This window comes from Drosophila navojoa, chromosome 2 (assembly GCF_054131105.1).
Source record: "Drosophila navojoa isolate 15081-1374.11 chromosome 2, UAZ_NAV_1.0, whole genome shotgun sequence".
Classification (NCBI taxonomy): Eukaryota; Metazoa; Arthropoda; class Insecta; order Diptera; family Drosophilidae; genus Drosophila; species Drosophila navojoa.
Genome location: NC_142890.1, coordinates 20,536,974 through 20,558,658, shown reverse-complemented (window position 1 = coordinate 20,558,658; position 21,685 = coordinate 20,536,974). Strand labels below are relative to the sequence as shown.

Here is a 21,685-nt window from a genome sequence, read left to right as displayed (position 1 = left end):
CCGTGGAGCAGTGGCTGAAAATCCACAGAACACGTTCGACACCAGTGAGAGGTAGACATACAGTAATCAACGCAGTCAACAAATGGAAAGTAAAATATTCATCACCCTATTGCTGGTGGGTTTGGCGGCCCAGTCGCTGGCTAAGCCCAAAGGAAAGTCGAGTAAATTGCGTAAGTATTTAGTATTGATACGTATTTCTTACAGAGTGATTATAACCATATGCAGCTGAGTTTCTCAAGGTTTGCTATCGCGACTCACCGGACTTGAATACGTGTGCTCGTTCATCCTTTGAATCACTGGAGCCACGTCTAATGAACGGCATACCCGAACTATATATACCACCTATGGAACCACTGCGTGTGCCCGAGATTAAAATGGATCAGGATTCCGGCGCCATCTATTTGCATTCGGTGTACAAAAATGTTAAGATATCGGGCATATCGAAGCATACGCTTCACAATCTGACCATCGTTCCTAGCCAGTTGAAATTCGCGCTAGGGATTACCTTCCCCAAATTAAAGTTGGAATCGCAATATAGCATAAAGGGCAAGATCATGATGATGCCAATGCTTGGAGATGGAAACTGCAAGGTCGAGCTGTGTATGTTAGTCGCGCTGAGTAATGTGAGTTGCTTTTAATCAAATTACATTTTCTAGCGAATATTACCGTGGCCACGGAGATGATTGGCGAGGAGTATAAGAAGGACGGCGCCACCCATTTGAAGATAAAAGAAATAAAGGTCAAATACGAACTTGCCGATGTGCACATGCAGCTGGACAATCTCTTCAATGGCGACAAGGCACTGGGAAAACGCATGAACGATTTTCTCAACGAGAACTGGCGATCGCTGTCGGAAGAAGTGCGTCCACTGATGATCAAGGCATTGGTGGATATTTTACGTGCATCCGTTGACAAATTGTTCGATGCTTTTAGCTACGATGATCTGCTGCCCTCCATGAAAATGTGAACAGCTCAATTGATATTTAAATAAACTATAGATTTAATCATAGGTAGGTAATAAAATCATATATAACTAAGAGCAGTAACAGAGCTGAATTTAAAAATAAATTATATATTATTTTAATACAATATATATATTTAAATAGAAATATTAAATATTTCAATATCAATATTTAAATATATATATTATATTTGTAACACAATTCACGGCAACTGCTTTTAGAGCAGCCACAGTTTGGTGGGCATCTTTGAGAAGACATTATTCCACAGGCCATGGAAAATATCGGCTAATCCCAGTTCCAGATCAGGACGCAGCTCTGCTATCACTTCGTTTCCGTTTTGATTGAGGAATGTATTAATGGAAGCGGCCAAAATCTCATTGCCATTGAATAGATTCTTGAGGTGAATTCGCATAGCGCCCACCTGAAAGCTGACTTTCATCTCATCAATGTGTATGATTTCATCGCCAGTCTGGGTTTCATTGCGCAGCGATATTTTCGTATAGACGGCTGTACGCACATTCTTGAATGCCATGGCCACATCACCGTTGCCAACCAGAGGCAGCAATAGTATGTTGCCCTTCAGATTGTATTTGGCTCGAATTCGCAGCCGTGGCAGTTCCAGCTCGAAATTCAACTGCCGGCGAGCCAGATCCAAACTAATCACCAAAAGCATCGAATTACACATTAAATAACGTATGTGCCTATAAATATTGCTTTGCATTTACTTACCTAGCACTGCGCACTGTCGCGTTGGAGGGGCCGCGTACGACTAGATTCTGGAAGCCTCCGGATAGCACCAGATTTCCGCTGCCCTTAGATACGGACACCTGGTCAATGTTCAGTGGCTCAAAGCTCTTCACTCCAATTTCTGGTATTCCAGCAGCCAAAGCTGGGAAGCAGCCCTCGAACAGTTGACGGAAACATTTGTTCTCATTGGGACTGGATCGTTTACACGTTTGTAGCCACGGCGCTGTTAAAAAAAATATAAAAATCCACACTCACTTTATTTACATTATACAATTTTGTAAGCATATCTTTGCTCTGTTTACTTTGAAGAATATACATTTTTTTGTTAAAATTTTTCTTTATTATAAATAATTGTATAGATTTTTACCAGATCGTTATTTTCTAATAAGAGGAATTTATGCTCTTCGTAACTGTCTACGACTTCTAGGAATATTTCTTATACCGATGTATAATCATGACTGTTTTAGGTTATAAATATACCATAATTAGTTCAATATAAGTTAGCAGCTCAAAAATTTTATTTTATTTTTTTTTTTTTATTTATTTAGGACAATCTATTATTAATCTCTGTATACAAAGTGTTATGTTTAAATTCTTTTTTTTTTCTTTTTTTAATTTTAGAGTATAGGACAAATTGTCCTTTTCTTCTTAAATATAATATGAATGAACAATGAATGAATATGAATAAAGGAAACTTTAGATATCCACAGAAGTCCTTACATTTCTTTAACGAAAAAATATTATCTCTAAATATACACTCAATTTTATATTTTATATTTGTATATTTTATTTATATTTTATTTATTTATATTTTATTTATTTATTAATTAATTAATTTATTTATTTTTTAGTATTTAGTTGAAGAATTTTTGGTTTATATTTAATATAAATGTATTTATAGATACAAGTTTTTCACTTCCGACTTCTTAAGATTTGTGTTAATTTCTTTTTTCTTGGCATGCCCCAATATAATATGACATTCATTTTTTTAATCAAGTATTGATATCACTTTATTTCACTTTCATAATACTTACGTCTCTCCTGCAGTGGCGGTTTATCATTGAATATTTCCCGTGTGTAGGCTGTTGCACTTGGTATTAGATAAATGATAACACATAAGCTCCAACTGGCTGTGTAAAAATACATGTTTAACCGTTAAATATCCTTGTTTCAATAGCTTCCTTTATTGGGGAGCTCGCGTAATCCAGTTATTTAAAATTTGTCCGTTGCGCGCGTCCGTTGTCGACGACGTTTCAAACCGAAGTGCTCAGGCAGCCACGTGAAATGTTGTATGAAACCACGACATTAGTTGTCAGTGTATGCGTGCGCGACCACTTTTCGAATACTTTTTGTTTACATTTGCACTTGTCCTAAAGATGCCGCAACCCGTCGCTGCAGCAGCCGACCGAAGTGGTAACCAAAACTTGAAACCGCATTTGAGCTGCAAGACACACCCGTTTACTCCCGCTTGCACCCGCTTGCACCTGTTTACAACCGCTTACACCCGCTTACCATCGCTTTCACTGATAATAGAGACAATGGCAATAATTGTGACACCCTGCAGTTGGTTGACTGGTTTTATTGCCATCTTGACACTAAATATAATACCAATAAATTATAAAATAATATATTATGCCAATCAAATTATTCTATATTTATATTTCCGTCAACGCTAAATAGATATTCATTCATTTCAAATTCCTTAAAATATAAATGTACCGCAGTTAAGTTAAGCCTCAACCTGACATGCGTTTAATCAACCAATTGTTGCTCTGATATTTGGATTTTTATTTTGTTTTGGATCGTATTTTGGTTCATTGCGTATACGCCACCAACCTGTTTTTCTCTTTCTGTCCATTGCGCCACCGACTACCGCTAACCCGCCCGCTGAAATGTCCCCGCCACCAGCTTTCCCTCCTCTCAGCGCCCTGGGGCAGCTTCACTAAAGTTGTTCACCTGTTGACTACTTCTGGTATTACGCATACAGCGCAGCAGAGGGGCCTCACTGTCATGGCTGTTGAGTTGGCTTTATTGCGATTTAGCTCGCTTGACTGTCTCTGCTTCATTGCCTCGGCGGCCGGTTGCAAGTCTTTTGTTATGCAGTCACTTACATTAGCATTGCGCACATTGTGCCCGTTCATTTGGCTTTATCTTAGCCGATGCTTAAGATAAAAGTTGGCGTTTAAAAAATCATTAATATGCTTATGGTGTGTGCGTGTGTAACTCTTTTTTTCCACTATTATTATATTGTTGCATGTGCAGACCCAGACCCCCTGGCAAGGTTGTGATTGCGACAATAGAGAGGCCAGTTTTTATATACTTTTTTCTTTCCCAAAACATTCACGTTTATATCAGCATCCCTTTTCTGCTCTTTAAATGCGCCATCGCGTGCGGAAATTACAAAATTAGCCGACTGTTGTAACAACAAAATTATTATTTATTAATTTAGTTTTTATTGCTTTGTACAGCCTCCGTTGGATTATCGCTGATAGCGCTGAAGCAGCTTCCTTACCGAATGCCCCATCAAACTCGCTGGTACCGACATAAAATATTTAAACAAGAAAAAAATAATCCCGTTATTATATAATATTTCTTTATGTAAATTTGTCTGGCTTCCTTTATGACACGAAATAAATTCCCGGTATTCCTTAGAGGTTTACAAAAAATATATAGATTTTTGTATATATATATTTGCACATAAGAAAATTTGACTTTTTATTATTATTATTTTAATTTCATTTATTTAAATTTTTCCCACACAGTTGTTTTACTAACATTACAAATTTTTCTGTCTCGACTATTTTGATTATAGAGCAGCTTACAGCTGTATAGATATTCACGTAACTAATTTAGTTTCTCCCTTATTTTTGCAATACTAAATTGACCTACTCACATACGTACAGACGAACCAATAAAGATTTAAGTAAACCCAAACAAACCCCAATATACTCAGTCAAAACACATGTTTTCTTCTGTGCGTCCCCCTTGGGTTCAATAGCTTCACTTGATTCCATTTTAATTTGTTATTTATATGCAATGTATGTTACTGCAATGTAAGCTGAAGTACCATCGACATATAGAGGCGACATTGACCGATTAAAGCCTCATAATGTATAGTGTAAAGCGGTTTCGTCTCTTTTTTGCTTCTTTAAATGACTTGTATAGGATTTCCCTAAATAACATAATTGGCAATTGGTAATTTTTAAAACATTAAATAGTAAACCATATACTATTTTGAAATGTAATATGAAACATACATACATATATAAACATGAATTAAGTTGATATATACTAAATAGTATTACCCTTTTCACATTTCCAAAAATAAATCCGAAAGAATTTTCAGTACGATTCGTAAAGAAGTTAATATAGAATGAATTCCATAAAATTTCAGTATTTTTGGTATTTACTATTCGAAGGTTTTATTATCATCATTCAGCCCGCCACAACTAGACGGCTAAATCAAATAAAACTTACCACACTTGAACTTTGTTGCATACTTTAAAGAGGTCACAAAATGTTGGGATTTATAGTAAAGCATACTTTTGAGCTAATATAAAACATGCTCAGCATTAACCCATTAGGTCCGAAAAGAAAACCAGTTGCTAAAGTGAATGTATGTTTAAGTTAATTTTTATTTAAATGGTAATATGCATGGACTTATGGGTAGTATACTAGTCATATGGCTAAGTGATCTATGATTGGATGTGCTTTTTTCTATATGGATAATTTATGCTAATTAGAGAAAGAATAATGTAAACACTTTACAATTGATACATAGTAGTAGCTAAACCTTAGCCTATTTGGGTACTTAAATGAAACGGAACGAAGCTATAAACAAATATTTGTACAAAACTTTCGTGCAGTTATTTACAGGCATTACATAAGAGAACTAATTGCAACTTATTTAAAACTAATTCAAAGTCTTTTCAATATGATTCCAACGAAGCTCCAACGATGGTGTCTGCTGTGCGCTGTGTGGGTACGAGATCACAGAGATCGCTTCCGTTCAGGATGTGGCCATCAGCTTGGCGGCCTGGATGACATTGTGCTGATGATGATAGCCGGCCAGATCGCCGCTCGCCCCACCAGCCATTGCCGACGAGGCAGCACCGCCCAAAGCACCAAACGAAGCGCCAAAGTAACAATTGTTCACATAGTCGTAATTAGTGGCACTTGCCTCTGTCTTCACTCCATACGCCGCAGCAGCTGCTGCCGCGTGCAGATGATGATGGGCTGCCGTGGCGTGGTGGCCGTGCGAGCTGCTCGCCAAATGATGGTGTTGGTAGTGCGGCGAGGGCGTGCCGTTGCTCAGTGTGGGCGTGTCCGGCGCATTGCTGCTGTGCGTCGTATACGCAGAGGCCGCGGAGCTGCTGCCGGGCGTATACAGCTGCGAGCTGGCTGCATGCAACTGCCTTGCACTTAACTGTGATTGGTGGCTGAGCTGCTGATGCTGGTGTTGTTGCTGTTGCTGTTGCTGTTGCTGCTGCTGTTGTTGCTGCTGCTGTTGCTGCTGGGCATAGTGTGGAAAGCATTGTTGATGTGACGGCACCGTCTGCTGCTGCGGCTGCTGGCTATGATGCTGGCCCATGAGGCTGCTGCTCTTCAACTCCGTATGCAGCTTGTTCAGACCGTGGCGTTCCAGGCTAAGCGTGGGCTTGAGATCTGTTGGAGAAGGTACAGAGAAAGCGACAAAAATAAGATTAGAAAACTTCAAAAGGGAACGTTAGTATAATAAATGTACAATATCTATAACAAGAACAGACTGAAAGATGTCTGGCTTAATATAAATATTATGGTATTTAGCAATGGCTCTGCAAACAGGAACATACATTATTTCGTTTTTCTCTCGAGTTGATATCGATATATATTATATCAAATTATCCTCATTGTGATTCAGTCAACAATATTAGTTTCACTTTGCTTACCATGCTCCTCTTTGCACTCCTTGATGGCCTCTGTGGTTGAGCCCGATCCCGAGTTAGTTCCCGCTGTGGAGCCGCTGCCAGTTTTCTTGGGCTTCCGCTTGCGCGTCTGAATGCCATCCTTGCGCATCGCCAGCGGCCGATTGACGCCGTGCAGTTTGAAGTAGAGGCCACAGGCATTGCACACGGGCTCCCCGTCGTTGTTGCGTCTCCAGAGTGTGGTGGTGCGAGTGCCACAATTTGTGCAGCAAAGGCCTAGGCGACGTGTGGCGGTCTGTAGGAGTCGGAAAGGGATTAGTATGGATATTGACTGATAATGGAGCTGTGGCTACTCACTGCACTCACCAGTCGCTTGCTGGGCTTTATCAGTGGCCGGTTCATGCCGTTCATCTTGTGATACAGGCCGCAAGCGTTGCAGAGATAGTGGCCGGTGCCATCACGTCTCCAAAGTGGAGTGGAGATGGCGCCGCAGTTGACGCACTCGCGCCCCTCGCCAAACTGAAAGTCCATGGCGCTCTCGTAAGGAGAGGAGCGCTGAAAGCCAGTTGGATCATAGGCACTTCGCCAGGGCGCCATCATGACGGCGGCGTTTTGCGTGTAGAACTGCGCCGGCAGCTGCGCATGTGCCGATCCAAAGCTATCCGTTGTCCACGCGTTCTGGGCGGCTGCAGCGCTGCCAAAATGCGCCGCTACGTGATTATATTGGCGATTGGAGGGCACATATACTGGCGCGTTCACCGCCTGTTGGTGATGGTAGCCAGAGACGCCGGCGGCACCTCCAGCTGCAGCCAAATCAGTGTAGGCGGCAGCCGCAGCGGCGCTGCTGCTATGGTACATCTTGGAGCTGGCAGCGACGGCGGCCACCTGCAGCTGCACGTTGTGGTAGTCGCCGCTCAACTGCGGATAGTCACGCGTTGACTGCTGATCCGAGGTCGACTGCAAAAGAGATGACCACAAAACACAACTAATTAGATCAAAGTAACATATACTCCTTCTCTCACTCTCTCTCTCTCTTTCTCTCTCTCTCCCCTTTCTATCTGTCACTCTCTATCTACTGCCAACTGGCTTTTTCTCACTTCAGTTTTCGGTATCCCAGGTGCAGCTGCCATTGGGCGACACCCCGTTGCGCGTAGCCATTTTGGTTGCTGCCTCTTGCTGCAGTTCTTGAGAGCTGCTGGGCTCCCTCACCATACACTCGCATACACACACATGTGCTCTCTCTCTCTATCTCTCTCTCTATCTCACCCTCTCTCTGCCTCTCAAAACTCGTTTTCCCAACGGCGCCCTTCCATTCCATCCCATCTTAAATGAATGGCGCGCTGCATCTTTTGTGACTCGTCTTTGTATCTTTGTGCATTTGCAGCACTCACAATTGAGTTTCATCTTTTCGCCCTGCGTAGGCTCCACTCTTTTTTCTTTGCATATACATATATACATGTACATATTTGCTATATGTACGTGGGCTTGGCCGTAGCTTTTTTAATGATGGTCATAACTATTATATGGGATGCATTATATTCATTATCAACAATATTAATCATAATTTTACGGGCACAAAAACCTGTTGAGGTGTGTCTGCATCATATAGGTGTAGAGGTTTTAAGAGTCGATATAAGCAAAGTAGTGTAAGTTTTATTTAAGTAAATTAGCACTGCTAACTAATTACTATTAATTACAATATCTAAACATAGAAGCTACACAGATGTTGAGATTTCTACTTTTTATCCAGCTTATTGCTGGTTATGATATTACAATGAGCTAGTAACTTAATGAGCATAACTTATATACATATATATGTATTCTAATTTTCCTGAGTTTGAAGAAGTTTGAAAAAAAAAAAAAACGTTTTCATTACTATTTACTATATTTATATATAATTTTGACCATCCTCCAATTTAGTTTAATATTTGCAGGTTTACAACATGATATGTCAAACCATCATAATTTTATTTCAATTACTTCTCAAAGCCAAAAACAATCTTACTCTTCTCAACCAAATTGCTAAAATTTGTTTTCACCATTTGAAAGCTTGAAAGTTACTTTTTTTTATAATTTTCCGTTTACTTTAAATAAATGTATCATTCAGCATTTTTGCACCACATGAAATGTCTTCAAGTGCCATCGGCTGACTTTAAATACATTTTCCGCATAGTCTTTTGATTTTGTTGTTGTTGCTTTTCCTCCTTTACAAAAAGTTCAATAACCAAAAGGCATATAAATATAGAAATCTGTTTTTCACATCAAAATCAATTAAGGCGCCAATTCCATATATTTGTTGTATTCATATATATTATTGAAATATATGTACGAAAATACATTTGACGTCTTTATCTTATCCCAGAATATTAATGCGATGATGTATGAAATTTTTAATTTCAATTTGCGCTTTTAATCTCTGCTGATTCCACAAATCAAACGCACATACAACTGTTGCGCTGAGGGGTATGAGAATTTAGACGCATATGGTAAATATTTTATAACAAACAGCTCAATTGGACTCGATACAGCATATTACTCAATACAGGAAAATTGACTATGCGCAATGCGCATATTGTTTAAGAGAAGAGCTTTCGCTTAGCCGGCGGCACTTTCGGTTTTATTTCAGAACAGAAACTGAATAAAATAAATGATTTAGCAATTCTCCACAAGAATTGTAGGATGCAAAAAAAAGCTGCAGCCGGTTTCTAATTAGCGTTTCGATAATTTCCATCTAATTAAACGTGGGCAAGGAAAGCCGTTTGCAACACTTTTCCCCATTAGCCAGAAGATCAATTGACGCACATTTTAACACAATTCTCGAAATGCCAACGAAATGTGCAGCGTTCCACAAACGCATTTGAGGTAAGGGGAGCAGCATAACAGCAACAACAAGAACAACGAGAATTCGAGTCATCAAAGAGTTGACCACGCGTGCATAATGACGTCGCTCCCTTTAGAAGATCAGTCGATCAAAGAGAGCACCGTCCATTGCCGATACTCGAGGCGGTGCTTCATCAAAGGAGCGGCGACCACACGAAAAATTGTCAACATGTTGCAGCCTCGAATAGCCAGGATCGAGATCCGAATGGGATCAGTGCGCGATCGCAGGCACTTCGAAGTGACTGTAGAGGCGCTTATTAAAATGCGAGCACAAAAACAAAACTGAAAAGCAAGAAGAAGAAGGAGATGGAGATGGAGAAGAAGCAGAAGAATGAAGGTGGAGAGAATTAAAATAAAGAGCAATAAAAAATCAATTTACTAAAGACGAGCCACAAATCGAGGATCAGCAGGTCGCGACGCTGATGAGGACGATGAGTAGAACGTTAATAATTTGTCACTGCAAATGAAGGAATAAAAACAAACAGAGAAAACCACTTGAGCGGCGGCCAAGTGAATGAATAAAACCGAACAAAAAAATAACAGAAGAAAAAAAAAAAAAAAAAACAAACAAGCCAACAACATCGAGGAGGGGTTCGGGAACACTTAGGATTAAAGCGGCGCTTTAAGTGGTTTTTTATAAGTCTCTCGGCTTAGGCTATGATGAAACCGGGTGCGCTCGCTCAGTGGACGACAGCGCCAGCCAGGTCTATGCCAAGTGGATCCTGTTTTAGTTACTTCTCCACACCCCCTTCCTGCTGACTTCAGTTAGACACACTTGACTCATTCATGGATCGTTGCGCTCTCACAACTCTAGCTAGCGGATGTCAACTAAATATTATAGAGTTTAGTTTTCCTGTAAACGTTTGTTCGATGTCATTTATGCACCGAAAGGTGCGCCAATTGCCTAGTAATTTCGTTAGGATTAGAAAGCTACAATGATGAGTAAAGACAATAATCTTTTTTAATGAATGTAATTAAATAATTATTTAATTGAAATTCGAATAAAATTGCCTTTATATTTTAGTGATATAAAAATTCAGAAATTAAATATTTGAATAAATGAAAAATTGCATTTAATTTACTATTTTTCCGTTGAATTTTGATATATATAAGATATATGCTTATACTCTAAGAAGCGAAGAGTATTTGTATTTGAGTATTTGAATAGAACAGGCTCAAATTTACGATTTGTAGACAGAGTGTCAATGGGAGAAATATATGATTCAATTTGCATTTATCTAAGACTATTGATTAGAAAAATCGTAAAACAATTAGTCTAAATAGTTCCAGTTTATAGTTAGGCCTATTAGTTTCTCTAACTAGCAATATCAATTAGTCTAAGTATAAAGACATTTCAAATATTTAAATACCAGTTTAATTAAAATATGATTTATAGATGGGAAGTTAAGCGTGTGTGTTGGAGTGAATGAATGGTATGAAAAATAAAATCTAAACTTACATCGCCATCACTTAGCAAAATTCCCATAATTTATTGGTTTATGTTTTCGCGCGATTTTCTGTGTGGCAGCTTGTTTAAGGATTGATTTATAGTAACGCGGAATTCAAGTTCAAATTGTATCACAGAAATGCAAAAATAAGAAATTAATTGCAACAGACTTGGAAATGTTGAATTTGGTTACATTTATTATTAATATTTATGCGGATCGATCGTTTGGATTGAGCATTTAATGGGCTTTGTTGTAAGCCTTTTGATTAATGCGGCTAAGAGACCAATAAATTTTCGTATTAATCCAGTTACGAGCACTTAACAGATTTGAGTAATTGTTGCTTTTGTTTTTATTTATTTATTTTTTTTTTTATAATTGTTGTGATTGCTGTTGCGGAACGCGAGCGCAACGAACCGACTTCCTTGAGGCGTGCAAACAAACTAAAAAACGCCTCAAAGTAAACAAAAACTTAATCCCAAAAATCCAGTTTCAGTTGACGCCGACGCCGATGCCGACGTCAACATCGGCTGCGACAGCAGCAGCGACAGTGACCGAGAGCAGCGCCACGCAAATCGAAGAGAAGTCAACGGCAACAACATAAAAAGTCAATTTCATCAATGGGCAGGCAAGGCAGTCCGTCCGTTTGTCTGTCTGGCTGCTGCCTACTCCCTTTCTTCGAGTGTCACTTGCAGGCGTTGCCTTCACACAAACGCAGTGTGCAAGCGAGATGCCAGACACGAGAGCGAGATGGAGATGCCGTCGGCTGAGTGACAGGTAAAAATTTGTAGGTGCATTTCAAACGCAGCTACTGCGCAGTCGACTGCGCTGCTGCAGCGAAATTAGTCAATTTGATGTAAGTCTGAAGAAATAGATATTGCCCCGCACTTGAAACCGAAAACAGGTTCGACACTCGAGCTACTTGCGCCTAGCGAAACGGTAGGAACTCGACTGCATGAGCCAGCGTGAAAGTAATCCGCTTGATCGATAGCCGACCGGGCTTAGCAGCGCTGATCCGGCTGACCCCGCTGCTCAGAGGCCGTAGTGTCACCAGGTCGTTAGATCGTGCTGTGGGCGTGAGCAAGTGCCCAAAACAGTGACCCTATAAAAAAGAGGCCATGACAAAGATCGAAGGATATAGTTTAATTAATTGACGGTTGCGTGTATGTCCAGCGCCTAATAAGGATCTATTTACTCTGATGTCGCTAATTGCAAGGGATTCAGAGAAATGTGAAGGCCTTTTTTTAAAAAAAAAATCACATTGAATGATATATATGTGCGCATTTCAAAAGAATGAATTTGGTAGCTAAAAACATTACAGATAATCAGATTTACGATTACCTTTTTAGAGCTGAGACAATAGGTGGTTCAGATCAGCCTTGTTGGGATTTGGAGTGCTCTAAATATTATTATAACCTAACGTATATAATAATTAATAATTAAGCCACATTTATATATTAATATGAATCACTCCTATGTTCTGTATATCATTTAGTTTTTGGTTTTATTATTCAATTATAATCAGTATTTAAAAAAACAAGAGATTAACATAGGCAAAGGAATGACTTCAGCTTAATGGAAATATCAATTTATTTCCTGCAGTCTTCCTTATATATTTTTTGATCGTATACCACCGAGGACTATCTCTATAGGTATAGAGAAAATTTAATTTTATATTTTTATCTAATTATGTCATTCAATACACAAACATAAAAAGGTTCTTTGACAAATGCTTTCGGCTTCTATTGGCCATTTATTCATTGGCAATCATCAGTTCAACAGATTAGCACAAGTGGGCCAATAGCACTCACAATATTGTTAAAACTCATGGTGTGGATCATTAATCAAACGATTTGCCTCAGTTGCTGTTCAGTGAGAATCACATAATTCACCCATCAAAAAAGGTTCGTTGGCAACCTTCCTCCCCAGCTGGATGCTAAACAAATTCTTTCCATTAAAATGCAAAAAAGCAAGCAGATCGAGTGAAAACTGAGTCAAAGCAGACGCGGGAGAGTAAGAGAGAGGGAGCGAGATAGAGAGTCTGCTGAAGCAGAAGGAACGAAAGATGTCAAAACAAAAAAACCGCAAGCCAGACAAGCGCATATTTCAATCGACGCTGACACATCCTGCTGCGCTAATGGACCTTAATTTGTGAACAGCTTTATATATCATGCGCCGGCCCGTTAATGTGATCATCCACACGATCTTGTTGACGAGGCGCAGCCACCATATGTAGCTGGATCCGAAGCTGCTGCGGTGATTAACTTTTATGACGTTTATCAGGCGAATACGTTGAAGGAAAGGCAACGATACGAGCACAAGACATGGCACGCGCTTTCCTGGAACCACGAACTAAGCGAGTCACCATGGAAAATTCTTCGATATCAAAAATTTGAATGAAAGTAAAGTAAGTTAAGAAAATTGTATAGAGAGAGTGGGTTGAAAAATCATTGATATGCATATTAGTTGTCTGATAACAGCCAGACAAATGATAATTGCTCTGGCTCCACTAATCCTGTATACCCTTTCAGTTGCCCTACCCAACATTTTGGAAAATGTCACCGAAATTTCAAAGTGGCGTCACCGCCACCGCCAAAGTCTATCCCAAGTATTCTATAAGTCCCCTTAAGCGCTCTAGTGCATTGCATTTGATTACAATGCCTATTGATCGTCTCATGATTGTTTCACTCTCATTGTCGCTTGATCAATACGTGCTCTCTTTCCCTTTCTCCCTATCTCTCCCTCTCTCTCGCTCTTTGTTTCTGTTGCCATCTCGCGCGCTCCTTCGGCAAAGATGAAAGAAATCTTTATTGGTTTTTGTAGTGATTTTAAGTGGATTTGTGGTTCGATTCTTAATGGCAAAGTACGCCAGCGGCAGCAGCCACAGCCACAAAATCAACAACAACAGCAACAGCAACAGCAGCAGCCGCAGCCGCAGCAGCATCAACGGCTCTCATCCGCCTTCAACTCTACTCCGCTCTCAGACCCATGTTTGGTGGTTATATCGATTTTATTCAAATTTGTATGTTTATTTCTTCTGATGCGTAATTATGAGAATCTTTTCAGATGCAGACGTCTCTCTCTTGAGTGTTTTAGGCAGTTTAGAGTTGTAATTATAGCGTTTTTATGTAGCAAATGCATTCGTAGAGTGTATCAAGCGATTTGTGGAGTTTACATGCATATTAAGAGTTATATGTGTTCGTGATGAAAGAAGTGTTAAACTGAGTGTGTGCTAAAAGCTTAGCTGGGTAGCTTTGCTTGACAATTGTATTTCAAATATAAATATAAAGTAGTAATTCCAATAATTATGTGTTTATGTTATGATTAAAAATAGTCCATTATAACATATTCACAATGAATATAATTAATAATTATTGATGCTCTACTCTATCTTAGATTTAATTGAAATTATCTTTAAAAATAAAATTAGCATAAATAAATCATATTTATATAGTTTATGTAGGTAATTTATTATATTCTTGTGGACCATCTAGTCATAATCTGCAGTAAGCCTGTAAAATAATCATTCGTATTTTCCCACTAAAACGTTCTTTAACAAACAAATCTTAGCCATATTTTGCATACCATATTTTTTTTAGGGTGCCTTCTGTCTGCTTCCACGTGAGTGACATTGTGGCAAATGAGTATTCAAAGGAGACAACCTATTCAAGATTTCAGTGTAGTAGAATGTATTCGATAAGACACAGTAATTGAGAATTTCCTGATGGCAATAGGTGCTTTTACTTATGTGAATATGTGTATATCTGCATGACTTATCGCAATGCAATTAGGGCTTTTGTCTGTGCGCCGTGGCTGAAACAATTACTCATCGCCGTGACACATGAGTGCCTTGAAGCTACATATGTCCCACACACTTGCAGGGGAGTTGAGTCGCTATCCAAAAGGCACTTGACAACAACTAAAACGCAATTGAAACGCGGCTACTACACATTCAGCAACAACACTGAACGAAAACTCAATTTGAATATTTCAAGTGATAAGCAAAGAGCCTTCCCTCAAACAACAACGAATGATATAAGCATGCTTGAGCATTTAACTGATTGTTCCAATCGGTGATTTTGTGAGAAGAACAGTGTTAGCCCATAATTTCATTTCATAGCTCATAGCTCGAATACTTTGTACTGGTACGCTATTCTATGGAGCGGCGCACTTATGTCTTATCAACTGCTGAAATGATGGCGGAAATGGTGCTCTATTGTGGTTGTGGTTGTTGTTGTTGTTGCTGGTTTTTGTTTAGAAATTGCTGATAGTGCTTTAATTTGTATGCGTTTTGTTTTATAATTAATTGGGAGTTGTGACAATGACCAATTTTATGCTGGTACATCGTGTGTGAAAGGCATGCGAAACAAAAGACTTAAGCAACGAACTTGCTGGCAATATCCTTGCTGCTAGCCCAGTGAGCTGCGTAGATGCTCCACACGAAATCCGTTGAAATCTCGATCTGACCCTTCTGCTGGCGTCTATATTAAGCAACTCTTTCGCTTGATCTGTGCCGGCAGCACGATTGATCTCAGACGCTATCTTTCCTCTTTCTCTCACACACACTCTCCTCTTCCTCTGGCTCGTTCGACCACACCGGCAGCACCAATGACAAGTTTTCGGCACGCGGGCAGACAAATTCCAACTCCATGCCTTTGCTGCAACAGGAATTCAAATGTGGCTTGACTATATGCATATATACATCTTTCTGTGTGTCTGTCTGTCTGTCGGCTGTCCATGCCCAAAGCTTTTAAGTGTCTTGGCGTCGGCGCGGCTTATGCCGTCTGTGTATCTACCACAGCCTTCGTCTCTCGGCATCGTTTCATTCGTGACATTTACATTTGTGAGAGCATTGTCGGAGACATTGTCAGACCCGGTAACAATTAATAGCTGTGGAAAACTCAACATTCGTTTATTTGATTGCTTGGCGCTGGCTGTGAAAAGATCTCGCCTAATTTTCCCTTGTCTTTAATTAATTAACTACAATCATAATAATTTACTAAAAAAAGGTGTAGAAATCTCTTGAAAGTCGCGGCTTCCACGATTTCGATTTTTATGACTTTTGGCGCCAGTATTCAGATGGGGAATACTCTGATAAGAAATTCTGCTCTTCTGGATTATTTTATCGGTCGTTATGAAATTTTAGCTCACGATTTACTCATTTCCTTATCGTCAGGCTTATAGGCCAGCTGCTTCCTTTCTACTAACGATAAAGCAACTGATTTTGTTTTGTGCTCTTACGTTCCACTTGGAATTATTCGCCTGATAAGTGCTATATTGTGAAATCGTTATGAATAATGCTAAGTTATCGCAGCAGCTACGATAAACGATGTAATATATACATATGGGCTTATTTATTGCCGCCACTTTTATTGAATTTTATTAGCATATGAAATAAAAACCATAAAGCATAAATCAATTTATAAACGAAATTGACACTGGCTTTCAACTTTCAAATATGGGTGCAATATAAATAAAATTTGTATTTATTAATAAATGTAACGCTGGAGCGGGAGTATGATAAAAAGTTCACCATATATGTATAGCCAATGTTATTATGCAATGTTTTCCTTGGAAAATCAGTTTGTGTCTCTACTATCCGCCACACAGCAAGCCACTCAGACGTCTGACGCCAAACAATTTCTATTAGCTCGATACTTGAGGTCCGTGTCCAGGTCGAGTTCCCGTCTGTCAACCAAAAACCTCTCGTGCAATTAAGCAACGCCGCGTAACGCACGACATGACTTCTGACTTCCCCTGTCGCTGTCCCTGGGCCTGGCTCTGCTCCTGACTCCCGGCTTCATCGGGTCAATGGGTCTTGGCCTCTACGTATTTCCTATTGGGCTGGCAGTCCATGTTCCCCGCTGCCCCGTTGACCTGCTTAGTGTGCAATTCGCACATACATATATCATTGCCTGCTGCAATGTTCTGCTTGTTATTTTCGAATTGCGTGCTTCATATTTAATGTTTCGGTTGTGCTACCTGCATTAGTGAGTGAGTGAGTGTGTGTGTACGTGTGTGTATGTGTGCGTCTGTAGGCTTGCAGTAGTTTTGACCGAGTGTTAAAAGTTGCATAATTATGTTTGTTGCATTTTGCTGAGGGTTGACCTGGACAGGGTTGCCAAGCAAGAGAGAGAATTCAAGAATATTACCAAAATAAATGTAAAGAGTAAAATACCTCTTGAAATAATTAAATTACTTTTTTATATATTATATAAAAATGTCTTAATAAACATTTAGACAAAAGGAGCTTTGACTTTATTATTATTTAGTTTTAATATTTATATATTTATTTACATTAACTTCAAATGTATACATATAATTTTTGTAAAGACAATAATTAAAATATTTGCAGCTGTGTATCATATATGTGGCAACCCTATGCGCAACCCAATGACCTTTCCAGTTACCTTGCTAAACGATTTTGGTCAAGATTTATGATGCAATTGTCCAAAAGGCAAACTATTGGCTTGGCTTGCCTTTTTGTCGAGAAACCGATTTTAGTTTTATTGCCTTTTGGTCTCATAAAAGTGTCATAAATTAAAAGGCGCTTAGCCACGCACACACAGAAACATTCACATATATAGAGAGAGATATACATATACATATACATATCGTGCAACCTGTGCCACTGGTCACACGCAGCGTTTTAGATTCTCTTTTTGGCTCTGCTGGCACAGTTTCCATTGCCTTTTGGTCCGTATTTCTGGTCAAAACACAGACATACACTTGGCCCAGCTCGTTTATACTTCCAGCTAATGACTTTATTGGCCTTTTTGCAATGCACTTGAAGTGGAAACTGCTGTCATGTTGTGTCATTGTTGGCCTACGAGAGTGTTCTGCAGTACGGAACCATTGAGCCAGCATTGTTGTCGGCTGTCTGTTTTTGTGCTCGGTGGCGCCAGCATTTAATTGCCCAAAGAAATGGCACTTGTCGCTCATGTGCCGAGATTCGGCCACTAGACAAGAGCGAAAGTGTAGCAAGAGTTAAGAGCGGGTGTGTCATTGAGATAGGACTCAGCCAGTTGAAGGTTACAGCTGAACGATTGCAGCGAGTGGCAAGTTCTTCTTTATTATGAGCAACATAACAATTGTAATAAAGAAAACTAATTAACCTGCATAAGCTCTAAATAATTTATGAAGCGCATTTAACAACAGCTCTAGCTTATCAGCAGCTTACACGTTGTTCTAATTTATGTGCATCTCATTAATGTACGCTTGATGAATAATCATCATTGTTTTCTATGCGCCAAGTTTCGAGCTTAAGTCTTTTGTTGCCTTCTAGCTGATTGTTTGACTGACTGCTGGTTATCTGCAATGAAATTGTGCGAATAAATACATATGTATATGTACGTGGCCCAACTACTGTGTGTATTGAATGTAATTGTTGAATCAAATGTGATGAAAGTTGCATGCCAACTTTCCGGTTTGACGCTGCTTCGCACTTGGCCGTAGTCCCCAAGTAATTGCTCATAAAAAAGGCAAAGGAATAATGTACTTCGTTATCTCTGCAGCACTGGCGATATTGGCCCCGACTTTCAGGCAATGAATGGCTTTTGTCGTATGGAGATCCCTATGCAAAGTGTCGCTGAAATATTGATGACAAATTTATGGTATTGCTTACAAATATTCTCGTGGGAATTTATTGTATTGTTTTATCCATACTTTGCACAAAATACAATAGCTGCCAGCCAGCGAGTTGCATAAATATACGATTGAAATTCAATAAAAAAACCAATAAAAAGTTAAATTAATTTGTTGTACAAGTCATAATTGAAATTAATTTAGCTTTAGATGTTTTTTGAGGCTTCCAATTTGTATTGCTTTGTTCTCAACAAAAATTTCAATTTATGGCTGCATTTCATTGATTTTAATTTTATATTTGTATTTGTTCCCATTTCGGTTTTAAAATAGGTATTCAAAATGTTATCACTTAATGTGTAAATAAATATGGAAGATTATATGTTTTGAAATCAGTTTAGTAAGTTATTGTTATATACTTAAAAATAGTCTGGCTATTGAATTGATATTCAAATCAGGTTTCTGGCATACAAAATTCAATATATTTGCATGATATATATTATATTATATTATTTTATATATATAAATTATAGTTTTGTTGCTAAACTACCTGATCATTCAAGCTTGTTTTATCACACCGGATCGTATTTAACATTTAGCGTTATGTATAGCCTCAGTTGTTCAGTGAGTTGATCTATAAACATTCAGGCCTAAATTTATTCGTTGCTTATTCGAAAGTGAGTTACTTAAATTTAATTGAAATTGCTCAGCTTAAAGATTGCAACTTAATTCAATGATATTAGCTGACGCTAAATTGTTTCATTAGCCTCGTAGCGCAAGCTATGTATAAATGTTATTGCGAATCGTTTTGCAAACTAGATCAACATCAAATGTGAGACTATATCAATTACGAATTAGTTTATTAGCTATGTGCTACGTATAAGTTGAATAACCAAACAATACATTTAAGTGTAATGTATTGTAATTCATATTTAAATATTATTAGTTTAAATTATTTTTGTCATTATTACAATTACTAAATGCAAAAATGACTTTTCCGGGTCGCTAATAAACTTAATTGAATCCGTATCTAATTTATCTCATATCATTTTGTCTTATTTTAAATATCTCAAACTTGTCCGAATACATCAATACCAAATCTAATCAAGGGCTTGACTGTCATAAAAGTTGTATGAATATATTGTCGACTTACGTAGCTTGATAATGCCGAGCTTCGTTCCAATGGATGTCGTTTATTTGTTATTTGTTGTATTCAAATGAGCCAACGTATATCAAGTGGGTTATTATTCTTTATAGCCTTTTTTGTGTATTTTTGTTATACGAATTTTAATTGCTTTTAAAACGCATTTATTGTTCGACAGCAAACGTTTTGTTCGCTTTGCTAAACTATGCGATTTATATTGAAATGCGAGTGCACATAAATTTAATCGAATTCCGTTTTTCAGTGCGTGCGCTGTGACATAAATGACACGACACTTACAGATACACCGATCGAGATACAGATACAGATACCGCAGCATAAACGGATACAGATACAAGTGTGTTTAGAGATACGCTGCACAGTTTAGAGACACATCATTTGCATAACGCTGGCGAAAATGATGGAAGCAAAAAATAATTAGCATAACACTAACACACTAACACAAGCACAAACACCAGCTTATGCGCATTAAACACATAATTAACAATAGAAATTTATCAGATAAGGCGACACGCAAATCTCGATGAATAGAGTTTAGCAACAAGCAGCAACTATAGTGAATATCCAGAGAGCTGCTGTTATTATTTAATGGGTTTTGTAATAGATTTTAGATCATAGACACACAATTCACAATTGGCGACGGCTTTTCAACGCATTCACAATTTTACGCCGCACACGGCAATTCTGCATTTTCGCGTATAAACGTTCAAGTTTAAACTGAATTCACAACTCGAATTGCCAAAGTTTTGGCACCAGAGCGCGCTCTTGTTGTTGTTATTGTTGCTGTTGGTTTCTGATTGGAATGGGGAAGCACGCATAGGGCAACAAGATGGAGCGAGCGAGCGAGCGAGCGAACGAGGCTTGTGTTGAGCTTCCGGTTGGACGTACGCTGTGAGCGCGACTGTCGCGCCGCGGCTGCCGCAGTGGGCAAACAAACGAGTTTCCTTTAACGTCACACACGAGCACACACACACAAGCACGTATACACACACATGCATGCGCACGCTATCGCGCTGTGTCAGTGGGTGTTGCCTTTGTGGAGTTCGTTCGGTCTCTTTCTTGTGTGTTCGTTTGCTCGCCTGCTCGCTCGCTCTCTCGTGCTGGCGCTCGTAATCAAATTGTAGCCATATTAAAGTTTGCTTGATTTGCTGTTTAGATATTTGTGTGCGCGCTGTGTATACATGAGTGTCGTTAGCTGTGTGCATGTGTGAGAGTGTTAGTTCTGTCTGTGTGTGTGTAGTGCTCTCTTGGGACTGCCCACTTTCGTGCTCCGTGTCTCGCGGCTCTCGTGGCGTATGCTCAACATTTTGAATTATGTGCGCTCGCCATAATTATAATCATTTATCATATTGCACTCTCGCACCATAATAATCATTAGTATTAAAATAAAATCTGTAAATTAACCATATATCTTGCAAATAAAAATGCGTGGGTATTTTATGTGCACTTTAAACAACATTTATTATTATTATTATTATTATTATTTTTTTTTTTTCTTTCAATTTATATTTGTAGTTACCAGCTTCTGATATACTCGTACGTCTAATTGATAATTCTCACACCTTCTTATCAATTGCAAATTAAAGTTAAGCCATAATTAAATTCACTGTAAACACATATTTATTATATTATTAATTTATTGCAATCTCATTTAAATGAATGATCATGTCGTAGCTTAATATACTTGATTCTATCTGTTGATAGTTTTTAATATGATTGACGTAAAAACATCACAACATTTAAAATGGGTAACTTCACGATATGCAAATGCACAAGATAAATAAGGTAGGTACAACATCTTAGCTCATCTGTCATTTATTCTTATTCATTAACATACGTTTTTATATGAATTGAATTATAAATTAAAGCCATTTAAAATGGGAATTCGGGTCATATAAGATGTCTTAAAAGTAAATATGTCGTTGCATGTGAATTTGTTAAAAGCTTTGCTAAGCTGTGTTTTAAATCGTATATTTAGCATCTATGATAGTTGGTGCTTCTACA

General features: G+C 38.6%; 3 protein-coding genes across 6 annotated transcripts; 1 reads left to right on the top strand and 2 right to left on the bottom strand.

Moving 5' to 3' along the window:
• The first annotated feature begins 9 nt into the window (after window positions 1-9).
• Window positions 10-1,046, top strand: Jhbp5 (Juvenile hormone binding protein 5). Its single transcript, XM_018112830.3, has 3 exons — window positions 10-170; window positions 226-600; window positions 657-1,046. The coding sequence occupies exons 1-3, from the start codon at window positions 83-85 to the stop codon at window positions 965-967; spliced, it is 774 nt and encodes a 257-aa protein (XP_017968319.1). The 5' UTR covers window positions 10-82; the 3' UTR covers window positions 968-1,046.
• Jhbp4 (Juvenile hormone binding protein 4) lies at window positions 56-3,123 on the bottom strand. Its single transcript, XM_018112829.3, has 3 exons — window positions 2,744-3,123; window positions 1,692-1,932; window positions 56-1,618 (listed from the first exon to the last, which is right to left on the bottom strand). The coding sequence occupies exons 1-3, from the start codon at window positions 2,853-2,855 to the stop codon at window positions 1,180-1,182; spliced, it is 792 nt and encodes a 263-aa protein (XP_017968318.1). The 5' UTR covers window positions 2,856-3,123; the 3' UTR covers window positions 56-1,179.
• A 2,203-nt stretch (window positions 3,124-5,326) lies between these two features.
• Window positions 5,327-20,600, bottom strand: pnr (pannier). 4 transcript variants are annotated; one of them, XM_030390158.2, is made up of 5 exons: window positions 20,306-20,600; window positions 19,673-20,069; window positions 6,971-7,570; window positions 6,638-6,908; window positions 5,327-6,374 (listed from the first exon to the last, which is right to left on the bottom strand). In XM_030390158.2, exons 3-5 carry the CDS (start codon window positions 7,469-7,471, stop codon window positions 5,719-5,721), a joined length of 1,428 nt encoding a protein of 475 aa, XP_030246018.1. In that variant the 5' UTR covers window positions 7,472-7,570; window positions 19,673-20,069; window positions 20,306-20,600; the 3' UTR covers window positions 5,327-5,718. The 4 variants fall into 4 exon arrangements, with proteins under 4 accessions (XP_030246018.1, XP_089121341.1, XP_017953492.1 ...); XM_089265215.1 differs by having other exon boundaries at window positions 19,673-20,600; XM_018098003.3 differs by lacking the exons at window positions 19,673-20,069; window positions 20,306-20,600 and adding an exon at window positions 10,953-12,178 and having other exon boundaries at window positions 6,980-7,570.
• Window positions 20,601-21,685: the final 1,085 nt, after the last annotated feature.